At 44.7% G+C, this 23642-nt stretch overlaps 1 protein-coding gene across 1 annotated transcript in view; it reads left to right on the top strand.

Moving 5' to 3' along the window:
* The window catches only part of NOTCH2 (notch receptor 2), a 103876-nt gene that overhangs the window by 23134 nt on the left and 57100 nt on the right, over positions 1–23642 (top strand). The window contains exons 7-9 of the mRNA XM_054384186.1: positions 6123–6382; positions 7073–7408; positions 13676–13798. Coding sequence (XP_054240161.1) covers positions 6123–6382; positions 7073–7408; positions 13676–13798 — 719 coding nt within the window. The remainder of the gene's footprint in view (positions 1–6122; positions 6383–7072; positions 7409–13675; positions 13799–23642) is intronic.

Below are 23642 nucleotides of genomic sequence, written 5' to 3'. Positions count from 1 at the left end.
GGTGTGTGCACAAAAGGGCCTCAAAGCATGCTGAACTCAAAGCAGCAACACCATGGCAGTAAGGGACTTCTGCCCACATTGAACTCCCAGTAACTCCAAGCCCCTTGCCAGATTTTTAACCTACCCTTCTATCCAGCTAGATCAATTTTAACTCTGATTTAAGAGGACTTTTGGGGCTGAAGGCAAGATCTGAGACTGCAGGACTGCTTCTAAGACTGCAGCAGATACCCTCTGAGGATCTCGAGAGACTAATCGTTCCTAGACCAGTGAATGGGGAATACCCATAGGAGACCTTGTAGCAGGATGAGGTCTGAGAGTTTTCCAGAAGAGGCTAAATGCAGAAGTTGAGAAGCTGTCCCTTTCTGAGAATGAGCTGCCCTTTCCTGTTTCCTTCTGTCTTCTTTCAGAAGCTGGAGCCCCTGGAGACTGGGACAGAGGAAAAAAGGGGAGAGTACACATGCTGTGAGCTTCACATGTGGGAACAGCATGGCAATGGGAGTCAATCAGAATTGCCTGTTGTGGTTTACCTGTACAGATCAAAAGCTGTTAAGAGCTGCAGTGGTGAGCAGAAGCTTAACTGAAGCTTGTCTGCTGCTCCTTGGTGTCCTGCAGGGCGCTGCAGCGTGTTCTGCGGGGCAGGAACAATGGCTGTGTGCTGCTCTGGAGGCACTCCAGGGAGGCTGTCCCATCCCAGAGCTTGCATTCAGAGTGTGACGCATGCATGGGAGCCTTGAGACATGGGAAGGAGCCTTTGTAAAGCTAACCAGAGAATCCTGTTCTCCCTCCTGAGAGGTGCTGTAGGTGTGGGAGTCAGAACCTGGGAGTCAGAGGGAGGTCTGGTTAAAATCTGTAGCAAAATAGCTGAGACCCTTCTCACATTAGTCAGGCTGTGTTTTTTTTCCCCTTCCTTCCCTGTTAAAGCATCTTCCAATCAAAGTGAAGGGAGTGTTTGGGGGGGGGGGGGGGGGGAAGAGAAGCAAGACTCCTAGGAAATTCTTCCCTTCACATTTTAAATTAAAACCATCTGCTTCCTTCTGTGCATCTCCAGATGATATCACTGGGCTCGACTCTGAAACTCCCATGAAAATCAAACATCTGGCAGCCTGGGTAAAACAGTCGAGAAGGTGCATTTGGAGAAGCTGTCCTAGAATGTGCCCAAGCAAATACAGTGTGGCAGATGAGAAGGTTTTTCCAACACACCAGACATATTTTCCAGGAGTCTTTGAAAGAAAGAGAGAACTAAGTATTGGGCAGTAACTTCAATGTAGTTTTAGGGCAGAAGAGCCAAAAATGCAGCTTCTGTGAGTCCTCTACTTTGGCTTTGTAGCATTGTTAGAGTGAATGCAGTTCTGTGGAGTTGTGGGTGATTCAACTTGTGATAAATACCTTCATTTTGTTTTTATGTCTTTTGCTCAGTTCCCTGAGAGCCTGAGCTGAGGCAAATGCAGGCTGGAGCTGAAAAGGAGGGGGGGGAAAAAAAAAAAAAAAGGGCTGAGCTCTGACTAAAGTATTTGTGCTGGAAAGCAGCCCAGAGAGAGTAAAGGAGAAGCTTTAATTAGAAGCAGCTGCATAGCTGTTGCAGCCCACAGGACATTTTCCCATTTCAAACTCTCTTGCTTTCAGAATTCATGATTTGAATTAAGTTGTATGCGAAATTTGTTCTTAAAAGATTAAATTCCTGCTGAAGTAGGTTAAGAGACTGCATGTGCTTCCAGAAAGTGCCAGAACAAACTTCGTCTTCCCATTTCTGAAGGTTAGATGGAAAACTGAGGAGAAGCAGTGGCTTTTATTTGGAAAAGATTTGGTTTCCTGTTCTGAGCATGTCATTTGGAGCTGACACAAGCTGCTACGATTTTAAGCTGCTCTGTAGACAAGTGTTTTTTGTTTTTTTTTTTCCTTTTTTTCTTTTTCCCCCCGCCTCCTAAAAAGAGTGGTTGGGATGAGAGCAGAGCAGGGGTGGTGGGAAGCTGGAGTTGCAGTTGAGGATAATCATCTCCTTTAAAGAAGTTTGGACTCAGACCCTGCCTTTTCAGAGTTCGCCTCTATTTTTAGCGGAACAATGTGGTGCCCAACATGAATCGGGGGCAAATGTTTGCAGTTTTGTCTACACTAGCATTTAGAACTAAATTACTGGTATTTGTGCCTTAAAATGTTGAGGACAGGAGACATGGTTGAAAATCTGGACTGTAGATTAACGTTGGGGTTTTTTTGTTGTTGTTCTTGAACAACAGATAGGATTGCACTGAGTTTTACTGGAGGGGAGAATTGCCTAAGTGTGTGCCCAGGAGGAGATCTAAGTGGTGGGTTCCAGGGCCATGTATACTTCACCTACCATCTTTCCACAGCAAGACATCTTCCCTCTGGCATTCTGTAATGCTTTCTCTTTCCACACAGAAAGAGCTAAAGTTAAAAGAGCTTTAGCTATTCCCTGCTGGGGTATTCCCTCCTGTTTTCCTGATCAGCCTCAAAAGATACCAGGACAAGCCTTCAGCTTTGTACCAGAATGTTTGTGTACAAACTGCTGGGCTGTTTGTGGGTGATGGTTGAGTGTTAGAGCACAAGTCTTGACTTTCTTTTTAAATTGTAACAGCAGTATTATTAATCAGTGTTTAGGCTCCCTCCTTCCTGTTACCTAGGGGCAGCAGTTCCATGCACCTTGCAGCATCCCTGAGCGTGCAGGAGGTGGGAGAGAGGGCTTATTGTGGTGGGATGTTTGCTTGTGGACAAAACATGAGATGTTCCTCTAGACTTTCTGGCTTGGTTTACAGCCTTTCAGCGAAAAAGCACTTTAGGACTTCTCTGTTAGATGTGTCTTGGTTCGTGTTGTATTTGCTGGAGTGGCAGGTCGTGTTGGAGGACTTCTGGTTTGCCTGATGGGATGTCTTAGGTGGGCTTCTGTTAAGTTCTTGTTTGTTGCTCTTCCTTCCATGATAAAGAGAACCAAAAGTATGTGGCCTGTGCCTGCTGTTGTTGGGCTGAGGAGGTTGGTGTGCTGCTGGCACTGAAGACTGCTGAGCTGCCCAAACCCCCCCATCACTGGTGGTGGTGGTGGGACCAAAAGAAATTCCTGTAATGAAACCGTGTAAGCCTTCTGGGACTGAAGTTCAGTTAGACTCTACACATTCATCAGCATGCATATAGATGTCCAGGAAAATGATTTAACTGTACTTATCCAGACAATCTGAGAGCAGAGCTGGCCAGTGCACCATGTGCAGGCTTGAATGCCGTGGGAGTCAAGCAGTTCTGCAGCTTCTGGCACAGCTGCCTTTGCTGGGTGCCAGATTTCTGTGTGATCGAGCTCCTGCAAAGCTGTGCTGTAGCCTGCTGGCGTTTGGGCTGATTTCTAACTCCTACTGAGGAGGGATTTGGGTTGTTAAAGGAAGCCTATGGAACTGCCATGGTTCAGGGTTGGAATACCTGAAGGCTGCCTCTCATGCTGTGGCAGCAGCTTATGCTGACTGACAGCCGTCAGCTGTTACGCTGAGGATGGCACAAGAGACAGAGGATATTCTGCAAATGGTATTGTCTCAGGGTCTGTTTTCTGTAGCTTTATTAATCCTGCCTTGCCATGAAAAAACTCTTCTTTCATCTCTATTTTGGGCACCATCTTGAAAGTATTAAGGTACGGTGGAAGGAGCCTAATTTGGGTGTGTGGGGCATGGTAAATCACAATTATGCACATCTATGATGTTCCTGCTTTAGACATATGGCTAAAGCTAGTTAATAAACTTTAACATGAGAAAAAACAGTTGCGGTCATCTAGTAATGACCTCTTGCATAACTGGGATAATAACCTCCCTGAATAGCTGTGTTTGAACTAGCATGTATGCTCCTTCTGGAACAGCCAATCCTGGTGGAGTGATGGAGAAATTCCACTGCAACCTTCAATGTGGTGTTCCAATTGTATCTCTCCACTGCTGAGAGACCCTGTGTATCTTGCTTGAGCTTTTAGCTGCTCAGTTCTGTTATCCCTCTACCTTCTAGACTGGGAGTTGTTGTTAAAACTGAGTTTTTATGGGTGCTTGGAGCTTCTGATTAACAGTTGCCTTCCCTTTTCCCTGATAAATACTAAGCCACCTGAGCTTTTCTTCATGCCAGGAGTTTTCTATTAATCATTACTGTTGACTTCTTTGAACTCGCTTCAGCTCTTCCCTCTTAAAGAGCAGACACCAGAACTGGTGTAGTGGTTGTGCCATGCAAGTAGGAGGTGTAGCATGATCTCATTTACCCCTGCTTGATGTTTGCTCTTTGTACATCCAAAGAATTCCTGAATTCACGTTCAGCAGACTGTTAGGAACCCCCAGAACAAGTGTGTCTCTCCCAGATCAGCCTGCAGTTTTGGGGAGGATGCTGTACGTGTTTTGTTTCCAGATGTATGACTGCACAATGCTGAAGTGTGCTTTGTGTGCTGACTTCATTGTTAAGCAGTTTGTGTTCCTGCTCTCCATCAAGAACTTCTCATCCCCTTACCTGCATTTTCGACTGGCATTGATGTGTTCTATTATTGTTCCTTGCTAGAAGTGTTGAATAGCATTGAAACAAAGGGAGGGCCCTGTGTTATTCTCTTTAAAACACAGCTTCAAGACTGTTGTTTGATTTTTAAACTGAACTCTAAGGCCTATCCAGCTGGGTGGGGCATGTTTTCTTTGCGTTTGTATGTTTGTTTGTTTGGATTTTTGTTGTTGTAATTTTTTTTTTCTGTGGGTTGATTGTTTGGGTTTGTGGGTTTTTTTGGTTGTTGTTTTTTTCAATCCACCATCCACTTCTAAGTGCTCAAGCAAAAGGCCTTCTCTTTACTCTTACTTTCTTATCTTCTTGTGGGGCTGACTAGTGACTTTGTGTGTTTCTTGCAATTTGAATCTCCTCCCTTTTGGATTTGGGTAATTAATAAATTAATTTAATCCTCTTCTGGAACAGAACATACTCAAGGTTTGGGTTTGGATGTGAGCAATTCATAGATTTTTGGATGTGGGCAATTCATAGATTTCATTAATCCTGTTCTGGACCAAAACATATCTGAGGTTCACCTCTTCATTTTTTTGGAGTAAAGGATGTGTTCTCTCAGATTGTGTGTATCATGGGTTACTTACCCATGAAAGCATACAGCTAAAGACTACAGAAAAATCTGCAAGGGGCCAGTCCTGTATGCTAAGTGTTGTTTTTATCCAGCATCTCTTCCTGCAGCTTTCTGCTCCCTGAAAAAAACAAATGGAGCCGTGGGTGACACAGAGGTGGGGTTTGCAGGCTTGCTTGCCTGGGTCCTGTACTGCTGGAGGTTAAATGGAAAGTTTGTAGTACAAAGGCCAGTTAAAAGATGGATTACAGCTGACAAGTGTAGTCAGACTGTATTGACATAAGTTTAGGTTAGACAGAAATAACTGCAATTATTCTGCATTCGCAGATCTTTGTATAAAATATTGCCCTAGCTGCAGATAGTGTGTGTGTACTCGTTTTTCTGTGGGAGACAGAGGAACAATGACCTTGTCGTTAGGGTGCTAGCCAGGGGCGTGGGAGACCTGACTTCAGTGCTTGTGTTGCTAGCTGAGTGCAGGCTTCAGCATGTCACAGTCCCAGATGCACTTATCAACAAGAGGATAAGAGAATATTCCTGTCTCACGGGAGGGCGGTGGGGAAAGATCTGCCACAGATCTTCAGGCCCTCAGAAGGCTGTGTTTGTAACAAGGTTTAGAAAGATTCTGGAAGGTGGATAATACCTATTACTAAACCTGATTTTTCTGCTTTAAAAGGATGCTTATTGGAATAAGAGGAGGTGCAAGGAATTGATTGTTCCTCAGCAGTCTTTTAACACTTGGGCTGTCACTGAAGTTTTGAAGGGAAGGGCGGTAATGAGTTCCTGCATTGGATTTAACTCCGCAGTATTTGTTTGTTTTGAAATGAGGAATGTCACAATTTGAGCTGAAGTTGTCTGTGGTCTCATTTGGGACAATCCCAGAGGAAGGCCCTGTTACATCTGTGACGTTAGCATTGAGGTCTGTTGGCATTGCCGTCAATTACGGCAAATTCCAAGGCTTTCGGTGCTCATGGGACTTCATTCCCAGAATCTTCCCAGGACAGCAGAGCTCCAGGAGAACGTGCTGCAAGTAATTTCCTCTCTGTTGCAGGTGTCGAGAAGGCTTTCTTGGAGACTACTGTCAGTACAGAAACCCCTGTGAAAGCAACACCTGTAAGAACGGGGGAACGTGCGAGACGGCGCCCCTGATAGGGAAGCCCACCTGCAAGTGTGCTCCGGGCTTCACGGGAGAAGAGTGCCAGTACTCGGAGTCACACCTCTGCTACATGTCCCAGCCCTGCCTGAACGGAGGAACTTGTTACCCCCACAGCCAGGAGACCTATGAGTGTGTCTGTCCTCCGGGTTACACAGGTGGGTTTGCTGCGTTTGTGCCTCCAGACTCCCCTCCTTCGGCCATTACTGCATCCTGGAATGTTCTAGGGCAGTCATAATGCGCTTTCAAATTTACTAGCTCCAGCACAGGAAATGAGAAGAAGCCTAAGTGACTTCATGACCAAAAAAAGCAAAGAAGGGTAGGGAATCGAACTCCCTACCCTTTACACGTAAGCACAAAGACATTTAGGTCTTGTGGAGTTGTCCACATGGGAAAACTGACTGCAGAAGCAGCTCCGGAGTGGCTGTTCAACTTTGAGCTCAGAGTCTACCTTCTAGAAAAAAAATGTAGTAAACTTGGCCAGCAAAATCTTTCTATGGGAAAACTATAACTGGATGCCTCACCCCTTTCATTCTTGAAGGGGTCATAGAAGAGGGACTGTCACTGTGCAGTATGATTTGAGGCCATGGCTAATTTTTATGAATCACAACATTGTGTATCTTGCTGCTACTCTGTAAATAAAACAGCTTTGTACTGTAACCACAAATAGATTGTAATTTCGAATATAATGCTGTAAAATGCAGACATAAGTTTGTTCTAACTTTTAAGATTTAGTACCACAATTATTTTAAGGTAGCATAAAAAACAACAACAACAAAAAAAACACCCAAAAACCAAACAAACTGTTTTGCGTACAAATAACAGAGTGCTCTGTCTTGATCCTACAGGAAAAGATTGCCAGTGGATTGATGCCTGTACATCTCAACCTTGTGCCAATGGCAGCACGTGTACTGTATCTGGAAATAAGTTCTCCTGCATCTGCCTGGCTGGCTACATGGGGCAGAAGTGTGAGATAGATGTGAATGAATGTGCCACAGCAGGCCTTTGTCAGCACGGTGGGACCTGTGTTAATCTGCCCGGCTCATACCGGTGCCAGTGCAAGCCAGGCTACACAGGGCAGCGCTGCGAGAGCATTTATGTGCCCTGCTCCCCCTCACCCTGCATGAATGGAGGGACTTGTCATCAAACCAGCGACTTCAGCTTCGAGTGCAACTGCCTGCCAGGTAAATGAAGCTTCTGCAAAGCGCTTGGGTTTGCAGTCTTGTCGCTCAAGTCCTGCTTGTGCTCTTCCCAAAAATCCTCTCCATTTCCATGTGATGTTCGTGTAATGGAGGGGAGAAAGCTCAGCAAGGCAAGCAGCTCTGCAGGGCTGTTGTTAATGTCTAAGTGTCATCACGTAGAAGGGAAGAAGGCTAGAAATGACAGATTTCTTTGGAACCTAACTAGAGGCAGAGAATCAAATAGGCAGGAATGGTGAGGCAGGTTGGCATCTGAAAGATGAAGCTCCCTGAGCACAAACCTCTACAAATTCATGGCTTTGAGTCAGCAAAGGCTGCCATTCACTTTAGGGTGTGCATGGTGAACCTGTGTCTTTTTCCTTCTAATGCTTTACCCTTCCAACATATTCTATTCCCCTCCTTTTTCTCCTCTAGTTCCAACAAATCTTGTGAGATACTGTTTCCAGCTCTGCACACCCTTTTTGGCTTAAATCTCGAGATGAACTGTATTTGCCTATTTAGTGATGCTGCTAGCTGCCCTGAGTCCAGCCACAGCAGGGGTGAATTGCTTACTCTGGCTCATGGGCTGTATTGGTTTTGAGCATCAAGCTGGCTCCAGTCACCAAAGCACTCATCTCTACAAACGTTCCTGTGTCACCTGGTTGGGACCCTGGTGGTCTCATCCCATCCTGTTCTTCCCCATCACTTGTCACACTGACCACGGGGCAGGGCAATACTAATTGTCTTTGCATATCAGAAGGTTTTTTTAGCCTCATGTTGTTTGTGTGTTTTTTTTTTTTTTTTTAACTGAGTAATTCAGTCCATGGGAAACCAATTGTTTGGAAATGCTTTTGACTAGACTTCCTACTTAAGTGTATTGCAGTTTGGCACACGAATGCTTGGTGTGTGGTAATCTGGAAACGTAAACTCTCTTCCCTTAAGCATTTTTCTTTTGCTTATGGGAAAGATGGAGCTGCCTTGCATTGTTTAGGGTGAATGCAGAGCTGGTGGGGATCATCTGGAGTATATGGGATTAACTTCTGCAAAATGCTGTGTCTTTGGAGACTTTGTCTTGAAGTGTTGGCTCAACTGACCTTAAATGTCCATTGCCAACCTTAGCTAGTGCCTGCTCGACTGCTTTCTGGGTTGTGGGAGCAGCAGGTGACTTTGAAAACCTGGGGAAAGTCAAAGTTAAAATAGAAGGGTGTATCATCTTTACTGTTCTGAGAAAGCAACCATTTCTAACCATGCTTGAAGAAAGAGTGTTGGTACATGCAGGCTGTTTCAGAATATTGTATCTCAGCTAACAGCTGCTCCCAGGAAATTCATTGCTGCTCTGCCTTCCACCTTTTCAAAATGAAGTTGTAAACTATGTATCTCTGGATTAACATGCTCCATCAGAAATTTCAAATTGTCTTAGATCTGTTTAGCAACTGTAAGATCTCCTGTAGAAAGAGTGTGATGGGGGAAGAGGAGATGATGATGGAGTTCAAAGGCCTTGATGCTATAGAGCTGATAAGACAGTTTGTGACTGTGAAAAGGGCATGGGCCTGGGTAGGAGCACGTTTTCCCTTAGACAAGTGTGTGGGCTGTCCAAACTCTGCTCAGGAAGTGAAAATGAGATCACTGTAGTAACAGTTAAACACCCACACTGCTCACACACATTTGGGATTATTAGCAGCTTTTTTGGACTTGTTACACAATGTGTATAGAAGGAGGTGAGAGCCTTCACTTCTGTATTTCCTCTATTTGTTTAAGTTGGCCATGTTGCTTTGCTAGCTTGATTTTTAAACCCAGTCGTTTGAGAAACAGCAGAAGAGAAGTTGGAGAGGCCAGAATGCTTACATTAAACTCTGATAAAGGCGAGGCACCCAGCCATTTCGTTCCTCCTTCCAGTCAAACAAGCAGCATGACATTTCTGAAGTGTTGGAAAAGGTTCTGTCTGGGAAGGAAAGGTCAACAGAAAGTGAAGAGAACTGGTGGTCTGTCACGCCCAGGAAAGAGATGTGAGCAAGGCCTGCTCATCTGGAAGGCAGTGCCAAGAGTATGGACTAGAAATTCCTCTTCAGATTTCTGCTCTGAATTGGAGCTGTGCCGATGAGACTGTGACTATAAATGGAATTGCTCTAGCCTTTCCTTCTGGACTGCCTATGCAAGTTACCATAGCTCAGCCTTATGGCTGTAGAGGCAGGAGGCAGTTACATCCTGAACTGCTGGAATGTTTTTTGATTTGATTTTGCATCTTGTGTCTTGTGAAAACGCTTTAAACAAACTGTGCCCAACCAGCAATTTAAGCATAATTAGGTTACTCCTTGACTTGGCCCCAAAAATAAGTTCTTGCTTCCTGTAGATGTTTTCTTCTTTGCTTTTCAGTAAATTCAGGAGGGTTTTTTTGTAGATGCATGACAGTGAGAGCTTGAAAATTCATAGAGGAAGCCTACAATCTGGAGTTGTGTATCACAGCAGCTTTTTCAATGGTCCTCCAAGTACTGTTTATGTACAGTTCAGTCAAGCTGCTGTTTCAAATTCTGAGATTCCCATTTCATTCAAGGATTTACACAAACAGATCTTGCATTAGGTAACTCATGAAGTTGTGTTATAGGAGGTGTTTGGTGGCAGGTGTAAGTGAGGAGTTATATACTCTACCAGCATTACATCAGAATGAAAGGTAACTTCTTATCTTCTGTCCCTCCAGTGTAATAATTTTTCCTCTGGGCTTTGATTTAGATAAAAACAAGGTTGTAGACAAGTGAGCGTGTTAGGTCAATCATAACAGTGTTGTAGTAGAGGGAAAAAAAAAATTACTTCTGTGAGAGGTTTAACCTGAAGCATTTAGCAACTCCTTTAAACACAAAAATGAGCTTGTAGCCATAAATATTTGACAAAAAAGGAGTTTGTTTGGCAACCAACCTTTAATGGAATGTTAAACAAGTCCATAGAGGAAGTCCTTAGCTGGGAAAGTGATTATTCATTGTTATCCATCAAAATAATTACCCATTAACTAAGATAAGGACCCTAGGGAATTCCAAGGGCTTGTTCAGGAAGCGATCTGTCAGGCTGGAGCAGGCTGTTTATGAGAGCTGGAACACTTCCTGGGAAGAGGAAGCAGCCTCACGCCGGTTCGTAGCGGAGCATCACGTCACGCTGTGCTGCGCCCTGAGCATCCTTGTTGAGGTCTAGCAGGCACCCTGAGATTCCCTGCAGTGGAGGAGGCCTTGCTTGATGGAACTGAGAGATGAGCTGCTTGCTGAGCACACAGGCAGCTGCTGTTGGGCACCAGGCTTGCAGTACCTTAATTGTATGTATAAAGTGGTGCAGGTCAGTTTTTAATACTCTGTTGATATTCGTCTTGTCAGCAGGCTTCTGAATCTGACAATAACTTAATTGTTTTCATTCAGGTATAATTTCCTGTCCCCATATCTAATGGGGCTAATGAGTCCTGCAGAAAGGTGGGGTAAATTGATAGGTTGAAATAAGGCTAAGGATTAAAACTGAAAGGAATTGAATATGGTGCTGTGGAATGGGGTGGAGATGGCAGATGATGTGGGAGTAAAATTATCCGCTTGTATCCGTCCATACAAGAGAGGAGGAACAACATGCTGTTAGCAATGGGAATTCTTTTCCCCCTGAGGTTCTCATTCCTTAGTTTGCTGTGCTTGGAGATACAGAGCAAAAGTCAGGATATGTATTACAAACTATTCCCTTGGAGAGAGGGAGAGGAGCAAAGGACAACGTGTGAGTCCCAGCACAGGGGGGGAACAGGAAACGGTGTCAGGTGTCCAAATATATCCAAGCAGTGAATTTTTTTGGCTTGTGGAAAAGAGTCAGGTTATGTAACTAGAAAATCAGACCCTGGGAGCCAGCTTAAGAAAAGCCCAGAGTAGCTTTCTGCTGCTTGTGCTCAAAGGTAGGTGCATTGGCCCAAACACCCAGGACTCTCAATGACTGATGTTAAGAGTGAAAGCTTCACTAGGAGAGCTTTATTTACAAAATAAGCAGGTAAGGATATTGCAGTGCAAGCTGGGCTTGAAGAGGACACAGAAATCATGCCTTTACAGCTTTGGGCTGTGCTGAAATGAAGCTGAAGTTGTTCTTCAGAGCAAGACAGATTTGAAGGGGAATTGAGTGTTGGGAAGTTACCAAAAAGGAAACTTGTGTTTTCTTCAGCTGTGCACTCAGAATAGTGTCATCCTCACCATTCCAGCCCTTCCTGAGTCTCTTTCCCGTGGACATCGTTTGACTGAGCACAGTTGGCCCTCTGTCATTTCTCTCCAATCTTTAGCAACATTGTGGTTTTATGGGAGCTCTTTTTTTTTTTTTTTTTTTTCCCCTCTCCTCTCTCTATTCTGCTGTCACTAGTCTAATTCTCCAGCTTTTACTGTGGGACTAATGGTTTTCTACCTTTGCATGGGATGCCTGTGGACTAGCTCCTAGGAGGTAGTGTAGCTGGTTAAAATGTGAAAATGAACAACGGTTCAGCGAGTGTTTAATATCACAGAGATTTTATTTATTACTGAAAATCACTGAGCTGCTTTAAAGTTAAAGTGAGAGAGTTTTAATTAAATGCCTGCTGTTAGGAATTTGTTTACTAGAAAGTAGGGTAGGCCTTCATATTGCCCCAGCTGCAAGGGTAAGAACTTACAAACCTTCCCCGTTTGTGGTTCTGGGTGTGTTTCCCTGTTGATCACACTGCTGGTGTGAGTGCAGTCTGCAGCCAGTGGGATGTTTCTCCTCAAGCTGACAAGCAGGCTGATAGGACACCTCTGTGTTTTACAGCTGAGCATTGGGTCATGCATGGAAGCTTTAGACAGCTTTAAACATAGTGATCTGATAGTAATTGTACTTCTGGATAGCTGCTCCTCAGCAGTTTTGCCAGGAAGGCCGCTGCTGGAGTGATGAGGATTCAGACTGACCATGGTATATTTCCTCTTCCTTTTAACCTTCCCTACTGCCATGAAATTTTTGGATGAAGGTGGGAGGGGCTATGAAGGGACAGGGTCCTTTATTTGTTTTTATGTTGTGTTTGTTCTTCCTTGCTGATGGATGCTAATGCACTTGATACAGCTTGGCAGCAGCGCTTCAGCTTCGGACTCCAACCTGTAGTATGGGAGAAGTTCAAGCAGTGGAGAATGAGTATGAATCATCTCAAGTCTCTTGAGAGTAGTGGTAGCCTGGGGAAACTGCATTAGAGCTTCATGGTCCCAGCCTCATCTGCCACACAGCATGATCTGTGCTGGCCCAGATGTTGCTTAGAGGCTCTATGTGATGTGACACAGATGTTTTGGAAGCGTCTGGAACAGGGCATCAAAAGCAGAGGGGTTAAAGCATAGTTCTGGATGAGAGGACTGTGTCATGTTTATATTGCATTCCAAAGCAGTGAAGAGGCAGAGATGATGATTTTAATTAACATGTGTGTTCTGGAATCATTTACTTCACCCACATTAGCATGCATCCACTTGTGCTTTGATAGATAGCTCTCTCTCATCCAGCAGAAATGGCAGGTTTATTTAATGAGGCATGAAGTAAATCAGGGGACATTGACAGGAAGATGGGCTACAGTCCCCACTTTGCCTTATTGGAAAGGAGTGAGGTCTATCAGGGATGTTTTGCCAGTCTACCTTCATTGGGAGCCTTGATCTTCACTGGGAAGCAGTGAAGATCATCTGGTTTTCAATCAAGGCTTAGTATATAAGCATCAGTTGGGTGGTGGCTCATTTGTTGATTGACTTGTTCTGCCCAGCACTGAAGAGGGCCAAACCAGGAGTTTGGAAACTCATTTTTCAAAGCAGAGAGGATCTTTCTGTGACATAACCAACTCATATGAACTGTGATGAGGTATTTATGAAGTGAACACCAGGCACTTATTTTGCCATGGGAAAAACTCACCCCAGCTGATGCCCTAACTGCTGCTTGTTGGGCAGTGAGATGCTTACCTAATAGTAAACTAAATGCCTTGGTCTCCACTTCATTTTGAATGACACTTGAAGAAAAAATACCCTCTTCTTTTTGGTTGTGAAAACCTATTTGTCCATCTACACTCCCCCCTTCCCCCAGTAGTGTTTTAACAGTGTCATCTGACCTGCATACCATCAGCAAAGGCATTCCCCAAAGTCTGCGGTCAGCGTGGTACCTTGAGATGCATCAGGATTGGGTTAACAGCGTGTACGGCAAAAACGAGGGGAGGGTGCTGCACGAAGGGTTCCAAACTTCCAGACTTCTGTTCCAAAGAGGCTGGAAACCCATGTCACCCTGTTGTGTTTCTGCTTTGCCCAGGTTTCGAGGGAACCATCTGTGGGCACAATGTTGACGACTGCCCGAACCACAACTGCCAGAACGGGGGTGTGTGCGTGGACGGCGTCAACACCTACAACTGCCGCTGCCCGCCGCAGTGGACAGGTAGGTACTGCAGAAAGCACAGGCAGTGCTTTCTGCCCTGCCCTCAGCCTGCAGCTGGAGTTACATCCCCCTGAGTGCAGCTCACATCTGGGCCTGGTTATCACAGTATATCAGAGGTTGGAAGGGACCTCAAGAGATCATCAGGTCCAACCCTGCTGCCAGAGCAGGATCACTTAGGATAGTCCACACAGGAATGCATCCAGGTGGGTTTTGAAAGTCTCTGGAGAAGGAGACTCTACAACACCCCTGGGGAGCCTGTTCCAGTGCTCTGTCACCCTCACTGTAAAGAAGTTTCTCCTCAGGTTGAGGTGAAATGCAGTCTGGGGGGCAGATGGCAGGGGGACTGTTAAAAGAAAAGGGTTTGCATCAAAGCTGCCACAACGGAGGGCAATTTCTCCTCACACCAGGCAGTGCTACAGGCCCGTGTACACGTGGGTCTGGCAGGCAGGTGCCATGAGCCTTGAGCCCTACCAGGGCTGCACTTCTGCTTGTGGGGATGACCTTCTAAGAGGATATCCACTACTTGAAGGGAGGTTGCAGCCAGGTGGGGGTTGGTCTCTTCTCCCAGGCAAGCAGCACCAGAACAAGAGGACACAGTCTCAAGCTGTGCAGGGGGAGGTTTAGGCTTAATCTTAGAAAGAAGTTCTTCCCAGACAGAGAGATTGGCCATTGGGATGGGCTGCTGAGGGAGGTGGTGGGGTAGAGGTCCCTTGAGGTGTTTAAGAAGAGCCTGGATGAGGCACTCAGTGCCATGGTCTGGTTGATTAGATAGGGTTGGGTGATTGGTTGGACTTGGTGGTCTTGGAGGTCTCTTCCAACCTGGCTGATTCTGTGATTCCAAATGTACAAAACATGGCTTTGCTGTTTACAGGCATCTGCATGTAAGTGATGCCTGGCTGATACCTTTGGGGGTGATCCTCACACAGGTAATAGTAATGCTTCTGAGGAACAGGGCACAGGTGAAAGGAGACATAGGTGGGAGAAAGGGAGGGAAGAAGAGTATATGTATGGGAAGCTTATGTTTTTGCTACTGTTACTTTCCTGATGTGACTGATTTTTATCTGGAGGGCTCTGACTAGCAAAGCTGGTTTTGCTTCCTAAATGAGTCTGCTTTAGTCTGAGTCTCTAGGGGAAAAAATGTGTGAATTTCAAGAGAATATTGTGTGATGTAAAGAAGCAGCTTGCAGGAAATTGAGTGTCAACTTCAGTCACAAAATGTCTCCATACCTCAAAAATAAACAAATACTTCTGGGTTCGGGGTGGGTGTGTTTTGGAGTTTTTTGGTCATACAAGTCATTCTTTGCTGGCATGCTTTTCTAGTTGAGTATAGTTTTGCCCTTCTTTCAAAATCATAGGTGAAAAAACAACCCAAAAAGTGGAAACCAGATACAGACTCAGTATGTGATTGATTTTTTTTTTTTTTGGTTGGGTTTTTTTTGGGTTTCCCCCTCTGTAAAGTAAATTTGGGATAGTTGTTTTGGAGCTAAGCCTGAGGTAGCTTCTCAGAATCTGAAGAAGCTTTACCACATTTTCCTCTGTACCTAGAAAATATTATGGTTGAAACCAAAACATCTGTAGTGATTGTTGGTTCAGATGAATGCCCTGTGAAGGAGTTTTGACTATTAGAGAACAGAGGTTTCATGTTCTGCCTTTTCTTTGCAGAGAGCATTGTTCCCATTACAAACCAGTTGTCATTAACTGCAAAGGAGGCTGCCAGTCAAAACCCCTCATTAACTTAAAAAATGAATTCTTAAGTGAAGTTAAAGCCACATAAAAGAATGAACTGGACCACTACTTGCATAGCTCTTTGAAACTAGGTATAAATAGGAGAAAATGAGTCCTCCCCTTAATGAGCAAGTACCTTTGCTTCTCTACTACTTCTGTTTGTATGTCCATAAATCCTCCAAAAAGTGAAACCTGCATAAAGAGAGCTTGGGTGCAGAGCCAACAACCCTTCAATGACCTCTAAAATCTTGCTCCCTCCCACAGAAATTGCAAACCTTGTTATGGCTTCTAGCATCTGTAAGTAGTAAATTAATCTCAGGCTTATTTCTGAAGCATAGAGGATATGATGGATCATGGTTGTGTGCAGTGTCAGTCTATAACCTACAAGGGGTTGTTTTGTTTTGCAGAGGCATCATAAATTTAGCTTGCCTCACAGTGTTTGAGTGGATAGCTGCTGCCAGCTGGGGATGACTTCTGCAACTCACCTGGAAGGGATCTTGGTGGTAATAGGCTGTGGTTCTGTTTGGTTTTGTGGTAGATTGTCTCTCTGATTAACTACTGAAGTTCTGTACCAGTGCAGTTGTGGCAGTTCTGAACTCTCTGAGCCTCTTATGGCTTCCCCTGTCATAGGGAAAAAATTTAGACCTGCATCGTTCTTCTGTGTGGACAGACTCACCAGAAAACTTTGTGTGGAAGAAGGATGCTTCCTTTTGGGAAAAATCTGGAAAGGGAGGGGATCCCCTCCCCCCCCCCCCCCCAAGCCTTATGTTCTTGTGGCTTTCTAAAACAATTTCATGGACTAGGCTTTCTGAGACTTTCCCTTTTTTGTGGTAAAGTTAAGGTTTATCAGTGCAGCAGTGGGTTTGGATGATGACATCTGAAGGCCGTTGACTTTCTAGACCTGAAGGGTCAGGTCAGTTTGGAACTAACTCTGGTCTCACTGTTTAAGAAACAGAAGCTTGGCTGTTTGAACAATAAGCCTTATGGCTTCTGGGGAGCTGAACTGTGTTGTCTGAAGTGAACAGTGCCAGTTTCTGATAGTCATTCCTCTGCAGTGTGACTGCTGATCTGAGTGGCCTTGGAGGGCTTTGTCTGGGGCCATCTCTCTGTTGCTTTACTTGGAAGCCACTCTCGGCTAGGTGAGAGTTTAAGAACTTTAAGAATTTGCATCTTGTATCTGTAATACTCATTTTACCCAATAAATGTGGAGGCAGTTGGTGTCCCATGAGACTCCAGAGTTCTCTCCAGCTCCACAGTGAATGTAGTCATATAGAGCAAGTAGACAAACAACTTGCAAGTCGTTTGAATGCCTCTTGTTCTAATATGGTCTGGCAGGTCATCCCAGCAGTCACTCTGCTGTGTTATCTCAGTAGTGTTCCCTTAAAAGAAGCTCATTTCTCTGAGTGGACTCTAATGCCTTTCCTGACCAAGAAGGTGCAGGATAACAGTGCACAACCAGCTCAGAGACACGAAGGGTGACACGGAGACAGGGTGCAAGCCAGGGAAGGTAGAGGAAGTACTGCTAGGCTAGATTTGAGGCGAGATGGCTTAATTCAAGGTTAAATTGCAGCTGACAGAAGTAAACTACAATTAAATAAAAAAGCTACTTGGCAATAAGGAAATGTTTTATAAGCGGAGGTCCATGCTTCGCACAACCATGGTTTATAATGTTGTAAATAGTCTCTAAGGTAAGTGAAGAGGGGAGAGCTGAGTGAACAACCCTTCTGGAGTCTGTCCTGATAAATGCTTATAGCCCAACAGTGTTCAACTGTGAGAGGGAACACTTCAGGAAATCAAAAGCTTCCAATCAGACCTTGGGGTTAGGGGACATCGTGTGCTGCTTGAAAACCAAGGGCCCAGAGCTGCATGTTTATAAGTCAAATGTCAGCCAAATAGGAAAGGATGTTAAATTTTCTAAAAGCACTTCACGGTGTGGTTGTGCTGACTTCACAACAGTTCTTCTGCAGTCTCTTCTTTCAAATACTTACTTGTCAATTAATCTTGGGAAAATGTCAATGGGTCTGTTCAGTTTTAGTCTTGAATCATCTTCCACGCTGTGGATGATGATCTGGCATGGTAGATAATATGGTTTGTGCTGTGTGGCATAGAGAAACCACTCCTGTTCCTTGCTAGAAAATTCAAGGAGCTGTACTGCCTCTGACAAGGGATAGCTTTGTGTAAAGGAATATTGAGGCATCACAGAATGCTGCGGGTTGGAAGGGACCTTGAGAGATCATCCAGACCCACCCCCCTGCCAGAGCAGGGTCACCTAGAGCAGATCACACAGGAACACATCCAGGTGGTTTTTAGTATCTCCAGAGATGGAGACTCCAAAAAGGCATCCTTTACTGAAACAGAATCTGACTCAGTTCATTTGGGTGACTGTCTGCCTCTTGTAATTCCATGACAGGTGGTAAGCTGTGCTACATAACTATGCATTTTTTTTAATCAATGTTTTTTTTTTTTTCTGCTTGCTACTAGAATCCAGCTTTTGAGAGGCTGATTTTGGTCTTACTTCCTACCCCTTAGACAGAGCACACTACTTTTTTTTTGTTTGTTTGTTTAATGTTGCAGTGCTCACCTTTTCTTTCTCATTTTGCTGTTTTCTTTCAGAAAAGCAAGATAAAAATCTTGCCTTTTAGAAACAATGACTAGAAATTCCTGCTGTCACCATCAAAGTTCTCCTATTTCATATGGTTATAGTGATTGTCAACCTCATAAATCTGTAACTGGCAAGACAAATCCTGGTTAGGTTTTGGTGAAACTGCCCCAGGTCTTTCATGTTGCTGACAGTGAACTGATTGTTTGCTGAAGGGTGACTTTATCTTGTCCTAGGCTAAATCCTGTCAGAAACAGTGTTTGTTGGGTCCTTTCAAGGCATCATGTTGTGAGATGCGCAACCAAGCTCGCCTGCTCTTGGAAATAGATCAGAATGCCTTCTTGAAAGACTGACACACATTTATTCCTCTGTCCATGGCAGGCCAGAGAATTTGGTGTGTTTGAAGTGTGATCTGAGTCGGAAATAGCCCAAAATCCTGGCTAATGTCTGTACTACGTGAGGACTGCTCTATGCTGCTGTTCTGCTGGCGCTGAACCGGCCTGATGGGCTCACTGTGCTCTAAGGAGGAGGATGTCTTTGCCTTCTCTTCCTGCTCCCAGCCACTCTTAACCCTCCCTCTGACCTTGCTCTTGCATTTGTTGGAGTGTGCCACTTTAACTCACTAATCACAGAGTCTCAGAATGTTAGAGGTTGGAAGGGACCTCCAGAGGTCATCAAGTCCAACCCCCCGTGCCAGAGCAGGATCAGCCAGGGCAGTCTGCACAGGAATGCATCCAGATGGGTGCAGAAAGTCTCCAGAGAAGGAGACTCCACAACCTCTCTGGGCAGCCTGTTCCAGGGCTCTGTCACCCTCACTGTGAAGTTCCTCCTCATGCTGAGGTGAAACCTTTTGTGTTTGAGTTTGTATCCGTTGTTCCTTGGCTTATTAATGTAGTAAAATGCCCATCCAGCAGGTTTTTGGGTTGGTGTTTTTTTTTTTTGTTTTTTGTTTGGTCTGGGGTCAGGGATTAAAATTCACTGAGCGGTCTTATGGGTGAAAGGATGCAGAGGGAGTGATGGCAGTCCAGGGCTGTAATGCCACATGGAAGGTCAGTTTGTCCTTCCCCAGGACACCATGAAGCCCTCTGGGAATTTAAAGGCTACTTGATTATTCCAGACTGTAAGTCATATAAAGAAAGAAGGCTTTGTTTAAGATGCACCTTTTTTAACTCTGTTGATTGAACCTGTGAGGCTGTGTGTCAAGAAAGATGACTTGAGAGTTTGGGTACTAAAGTGATGTAGTGAACAACATAAAAGGCTGTAAATTTGCTTTTGTTTTTCTTGGCTGAGCAAGACTTTTAGCTCACTGTGAAAAGCTTGCAGTGTTCCAGAGGCTTGTCAGGAATCTGCCTTTGGCCCAAATGGCATTTCAGGAAAGTCTTACAGCAGACATTTAGATTTGCACTAAGTCCTTTGCACACTTTGCTCCTGACATGCTGCATCAGGAGTTGGGGGGTGAGTCTCTGGGTCCAGGGGACACACTCTGCCCATGCTCAAGTGGCTTTTGGAGGATTTGCATTATAGTGCTTCAGTAGCAGGCTTGGCCTGCTTGCCTTTTTCCATTATTTCTGCTGCTGAGGCTGGGAAGGTGAGACTCCCATGGCAGTTCTATTTACTTAGGCTTTGTCTTCCCCTGAAAAGGGGGCTCCAGTGAAATGTATGTTTGAAAAAGTAGGCAACCTTTGTCTGGAGGGAAGCTCAGTGTGCTAACAGCTGACTCCACCAAATAACTCCAGTGTTGGGAGCTAGCTTAAGAAGCAAATGTTTGTCTTGAGCAGAAAACCTTTTCAGGCAGCAGGGCTGTGCTTTTTAATTAAAATAGCTGTTAGCTTGGTCATCTGCTCTTAAACACTAGCACAAGGGTTACTCTTTCTGTAGAGCTTTAGGCAGGAATTTTCAAAGAGGGGAGGTAAGGATTCAATTCCTATTTAATTAGAGCAATATTTGTCCCCTACCTTGGTTTTCTTTGAAAATCCCAGCCTCAAACTCTGGTCAGACGTGACTTTTCTTTGCTAAGAAGGGAGGATAAACATCAAAAGGCTAATGTTTAACATTTTTATGTCAGATTCTATGCCCTGGTATTTTGTTTTTTAAAGCTTTCTTTGCCAAATACCACTTTCCTCAGCTTCTGTGTCAGCAACAAGCAACATGTCAGGTTACCTTAACAGTCAAACAAAACATACTGCCCTGCTGGTGGAATGCTTAGAGGCCTGAAATGTAGAGGAGCTAACTGACACGAGGTGACTTGGGTCATAAATGTTGAACATGCCAGGCTCTTATAGGATAGAGATCCTTGCTCTTTTCTGTGGAGTATTGGTTGTTAGCTGCTGGGGGGCACTGTCTGGGTTTGAACTCTGCTGGTTCTGGCTGGCATGCAAAAAACAATGTGCAGAGAGTGCTCCTTACCTTGGTGCTAGCACAGGGAGGCTGGGCCAGGCTCCTGTGAGAAGTGCTGTCAGCTTTCCCAGTGGTGTAGCAGTGGCAAAGTGCCTGGTGCCTTTCCAGGCTTAATTCAGGAGCATAGTAGCCTCTTTGGTACTGGCTGAGATCTGTCTGCACTCAGCTTGGCAAGTTGGTTGGTGTTTTGCTGTCATTACAGTAGTATCTCCGAGAGACAGCTCTCTGAAAGAGGCCAAGAGGGATTATGATGCTTTTCCTTCCTTCATGTTTGAACTGGCAGATACAAAAGGAGCAGGGAGCACGTGGCAGCCTCAGGAGCTGGCAGCTCTTAGGTCTGAGCGTAGAGATGATTTGAAGCATCGGACATAAACAAATGTTATGGTGGTGGTTGGTTGTTTCTCTTGTGATGTGTGGAGCAGAATGATTTCAGGGGCATTGCGGTTTACACTCAGTCAGTACCTTAGCCGGTATGGATTCTGGAACACCTGCCACATCCTTCTGTTTGGGTTTTTTTGTGCAAGCCTTAGTTAGAAGGTAGCTGTAATAAAACACTTGAGGGGTTAACAGCTGAGCTGATCTGATGACAGACTGATGACATCCAATTTAGACCATGCTACTGCCTCTTCCCTTGCACATCTGGGGACTTTCCAGGCCAGGAAGTACTCTTTGCCATCAGATGTGCCAAATAGTCTCTTGTGGAGCTGTCTTTAAGTTTTTAGTGCATCTTGCATGTGTTTGGCACTAAACCAAGATAGGCTGGTCCACTCTGCTGAGGCTGGGCTGCTGGATGTGTGCTGTGAGACCAGGCTAATAGGTAACAGTTGTTTCATCTGCAGCTGACATGTTCTGGCAGTTTCTGTCCCTTCCCTTGTACTTAGAATGAAGTGATTTGTCTTTGGGTAATTACTGAAGATGTGTTGCTGAGATAGCTTGAGAATACCAAGCTTTTGTTGTAAGGTTTGGCTGCAACTGTTAGGTTTGGTGTGTTTTTTTTTTTTTTTTTTTTTTTGCCTTGCAGATCTTTTTTCCTTTGTGAGGTGTTTCCTTGATTCAGTGGATTTTCCAGAGGAGGTCAGGTGAAGGGCAAAATGGAGAGCAGCTTGGTGACGTGCATTTCCTTTGAGTTCTTTCTCTGTCCTGCAGCTGTCCCCAGTCAGTCCACCTACCACCACCATATTTAAACCAGTCTGACAGTAGAGCATCACTAACCATTTTGAGTAGATTTTGGTCTGTTCATTTGTATTACTGCCTCTGAAGAGCTCTGTCAGGACTACCCTCTCTACCCAGTAGCCTGTGGGGAGCAGTTTAGGGTTGTACTTAATGGATCAGGGCATGTGTAAGTCCCTTAAAGCCCAGAGTTTTGTATTTGGGGGTTGTAAAATCCCTTGTAAAAGCCCATTAGTTCCACTGCATGCTTCCCAGTGTGGTTATGAAATTAAACTCTTTTCTCTACCATATTAGCCTAAAATAAACACAGCTGTTTACTCTGCTTGCTGCAATTGTAGTTCCATCTTCAATTGTTCAAATTCTGTATTGAGCTTTTAAACATTATAATACCTTGGATGGCATTTGGCATTGCCCCAGATACAGCAAATCTGTTGGAAACAAAACCCAAAACCCAGCACCTGAGGTTTGGGAATGGCTGCTATTGCTTTGCTGTGTTGAGGCTATTTCAGATTGGAGGAAGGAGCACGTAGAGAGCTGTGATGCCTCTCACTTATTTAGAAAATTCCTGCAAGGAAGGGGAAAGGAGGAAAACCCAAACCAAACAGAAAAACCAAAACCGCAGACCCAAACCAATTTGGCTGTGTCCCTTTTTTTCAGGGGAAACTACTGCAATACTTAAGCAGGGAAGACCTTTACTAAACCTACATGCAACTGGAGACACCTTCTGCAGATGTAAACAGTGTAGTCCACTAAATTCTGTGTGTGCCTGAAGCCATCCTTGGAGCTGAAAGCAGTAGCCCTGTTCATCAGCCTGCCTGCAGGGAGCTGTGGAGAGGGCAGCTTTGGAGGGTCTGGGGCTTGGGTGTGAACTGGACATCACACTCCAGACCCCTTTCTCTCAGCATTACCTGTTCCCTGCTCCCCATGTGCTTGTCTGTGTAAAAGTGGTGTCTCTTTCAGAGGAGTTTGCAGTTCTTTGCTTTGAGATCCTTTGTGTAGGTTAAGTGGTCAGATACTTTCTTTTGTATGCTTTCCCACATGCTGTATCTTCCCGGCAGTAACTGTTGGGTTATACTTTCTGTCATCTGTCATTCTCCATTCATGGGTAACAGTTGCATTGTAAATGTCCTAGAAAATTCTTCCTTCCATGGGTCTGTGGGACTCTGAACTTTACCCCTTTGCAGTGTCTTTGTTCAGAGGTGGTGGTGGCTTCAGTACTGCAACACATATTCCAGACTGAGGCTATTACCCAACAACTGTTTGCATTGGTTAATTCTTCCTTGTAGTCAAATGCATTGTCGGTGGTGTTTATTTTGTTGATTAAAGCTGTGATTGAGCAGAGATCCCTGCTGAACTCTTCCAGGGGAGCTGAAGTGTTTCCTCAAGGAGTGACTAACCTAAACCTTCTGCAGTGAGTCTGTTTGCCTTTGTATTTTGCTTGGCGTTTGTGCATCAAACCTTGCCTGCCGTGGCACTGCCCAGCAGCTTTGCTTGCTTGAATCTGGTTGAAACTCTCTGGCTTCCTCTTGGATAGTACAATTGTGATGTTGGTCAAGATACCACTGCCTACTGCTCATCATCCTTCCAAGCCATTAATTAAATGCCCCAGTGTCTCTAAGTGCTCAGCAATTGTAACTTAGTCATTTTAAAGCAGTATGGATAGTTCTGTGAGTTGAAGATTAATTGAATGTTTTTTACAAATGCACAAATCAAACCCGTGGGAAAGAAAGTACTTTTTATAAATGCCACTTTGCTAGAAGGCTTGATGCTTCCATGCAGTTTTTCCTTTGCTTTCCAATGGCTGAGGAGACTTGCATAGCAGCTTGAGGAAACTGAGCTGACCTTTTCCTTGTGCTACAAGAAAGGACTAGACAAAGATGTGTCCTTCCTTAGCCAGCTGTGGTCTGCCAGCCAGTGCTCTCAATGTACACAGAGGTGGTTAGAGAGGGCAAG

The sequence above is a fragment of the Indicator indicator genome, chromosome 10, assembly GCF_027791375.1.
Source record: "Indicator indicator isolate 239-I01 chromosome 10, UM_Iind_1.1, whole genome shotgun sequence".
Taxonomy (NCBI): domain Eukaryota; kingdom Metazoa; phylum Chordata; class Aves; order Piciformes; family Indicatoridae; genus Indicator; species Indicator indicator.
Note: the sequence above shows the minus strand (reverse complement) of the source record. Positions and strands in the feature narration are given on the sequence as shown.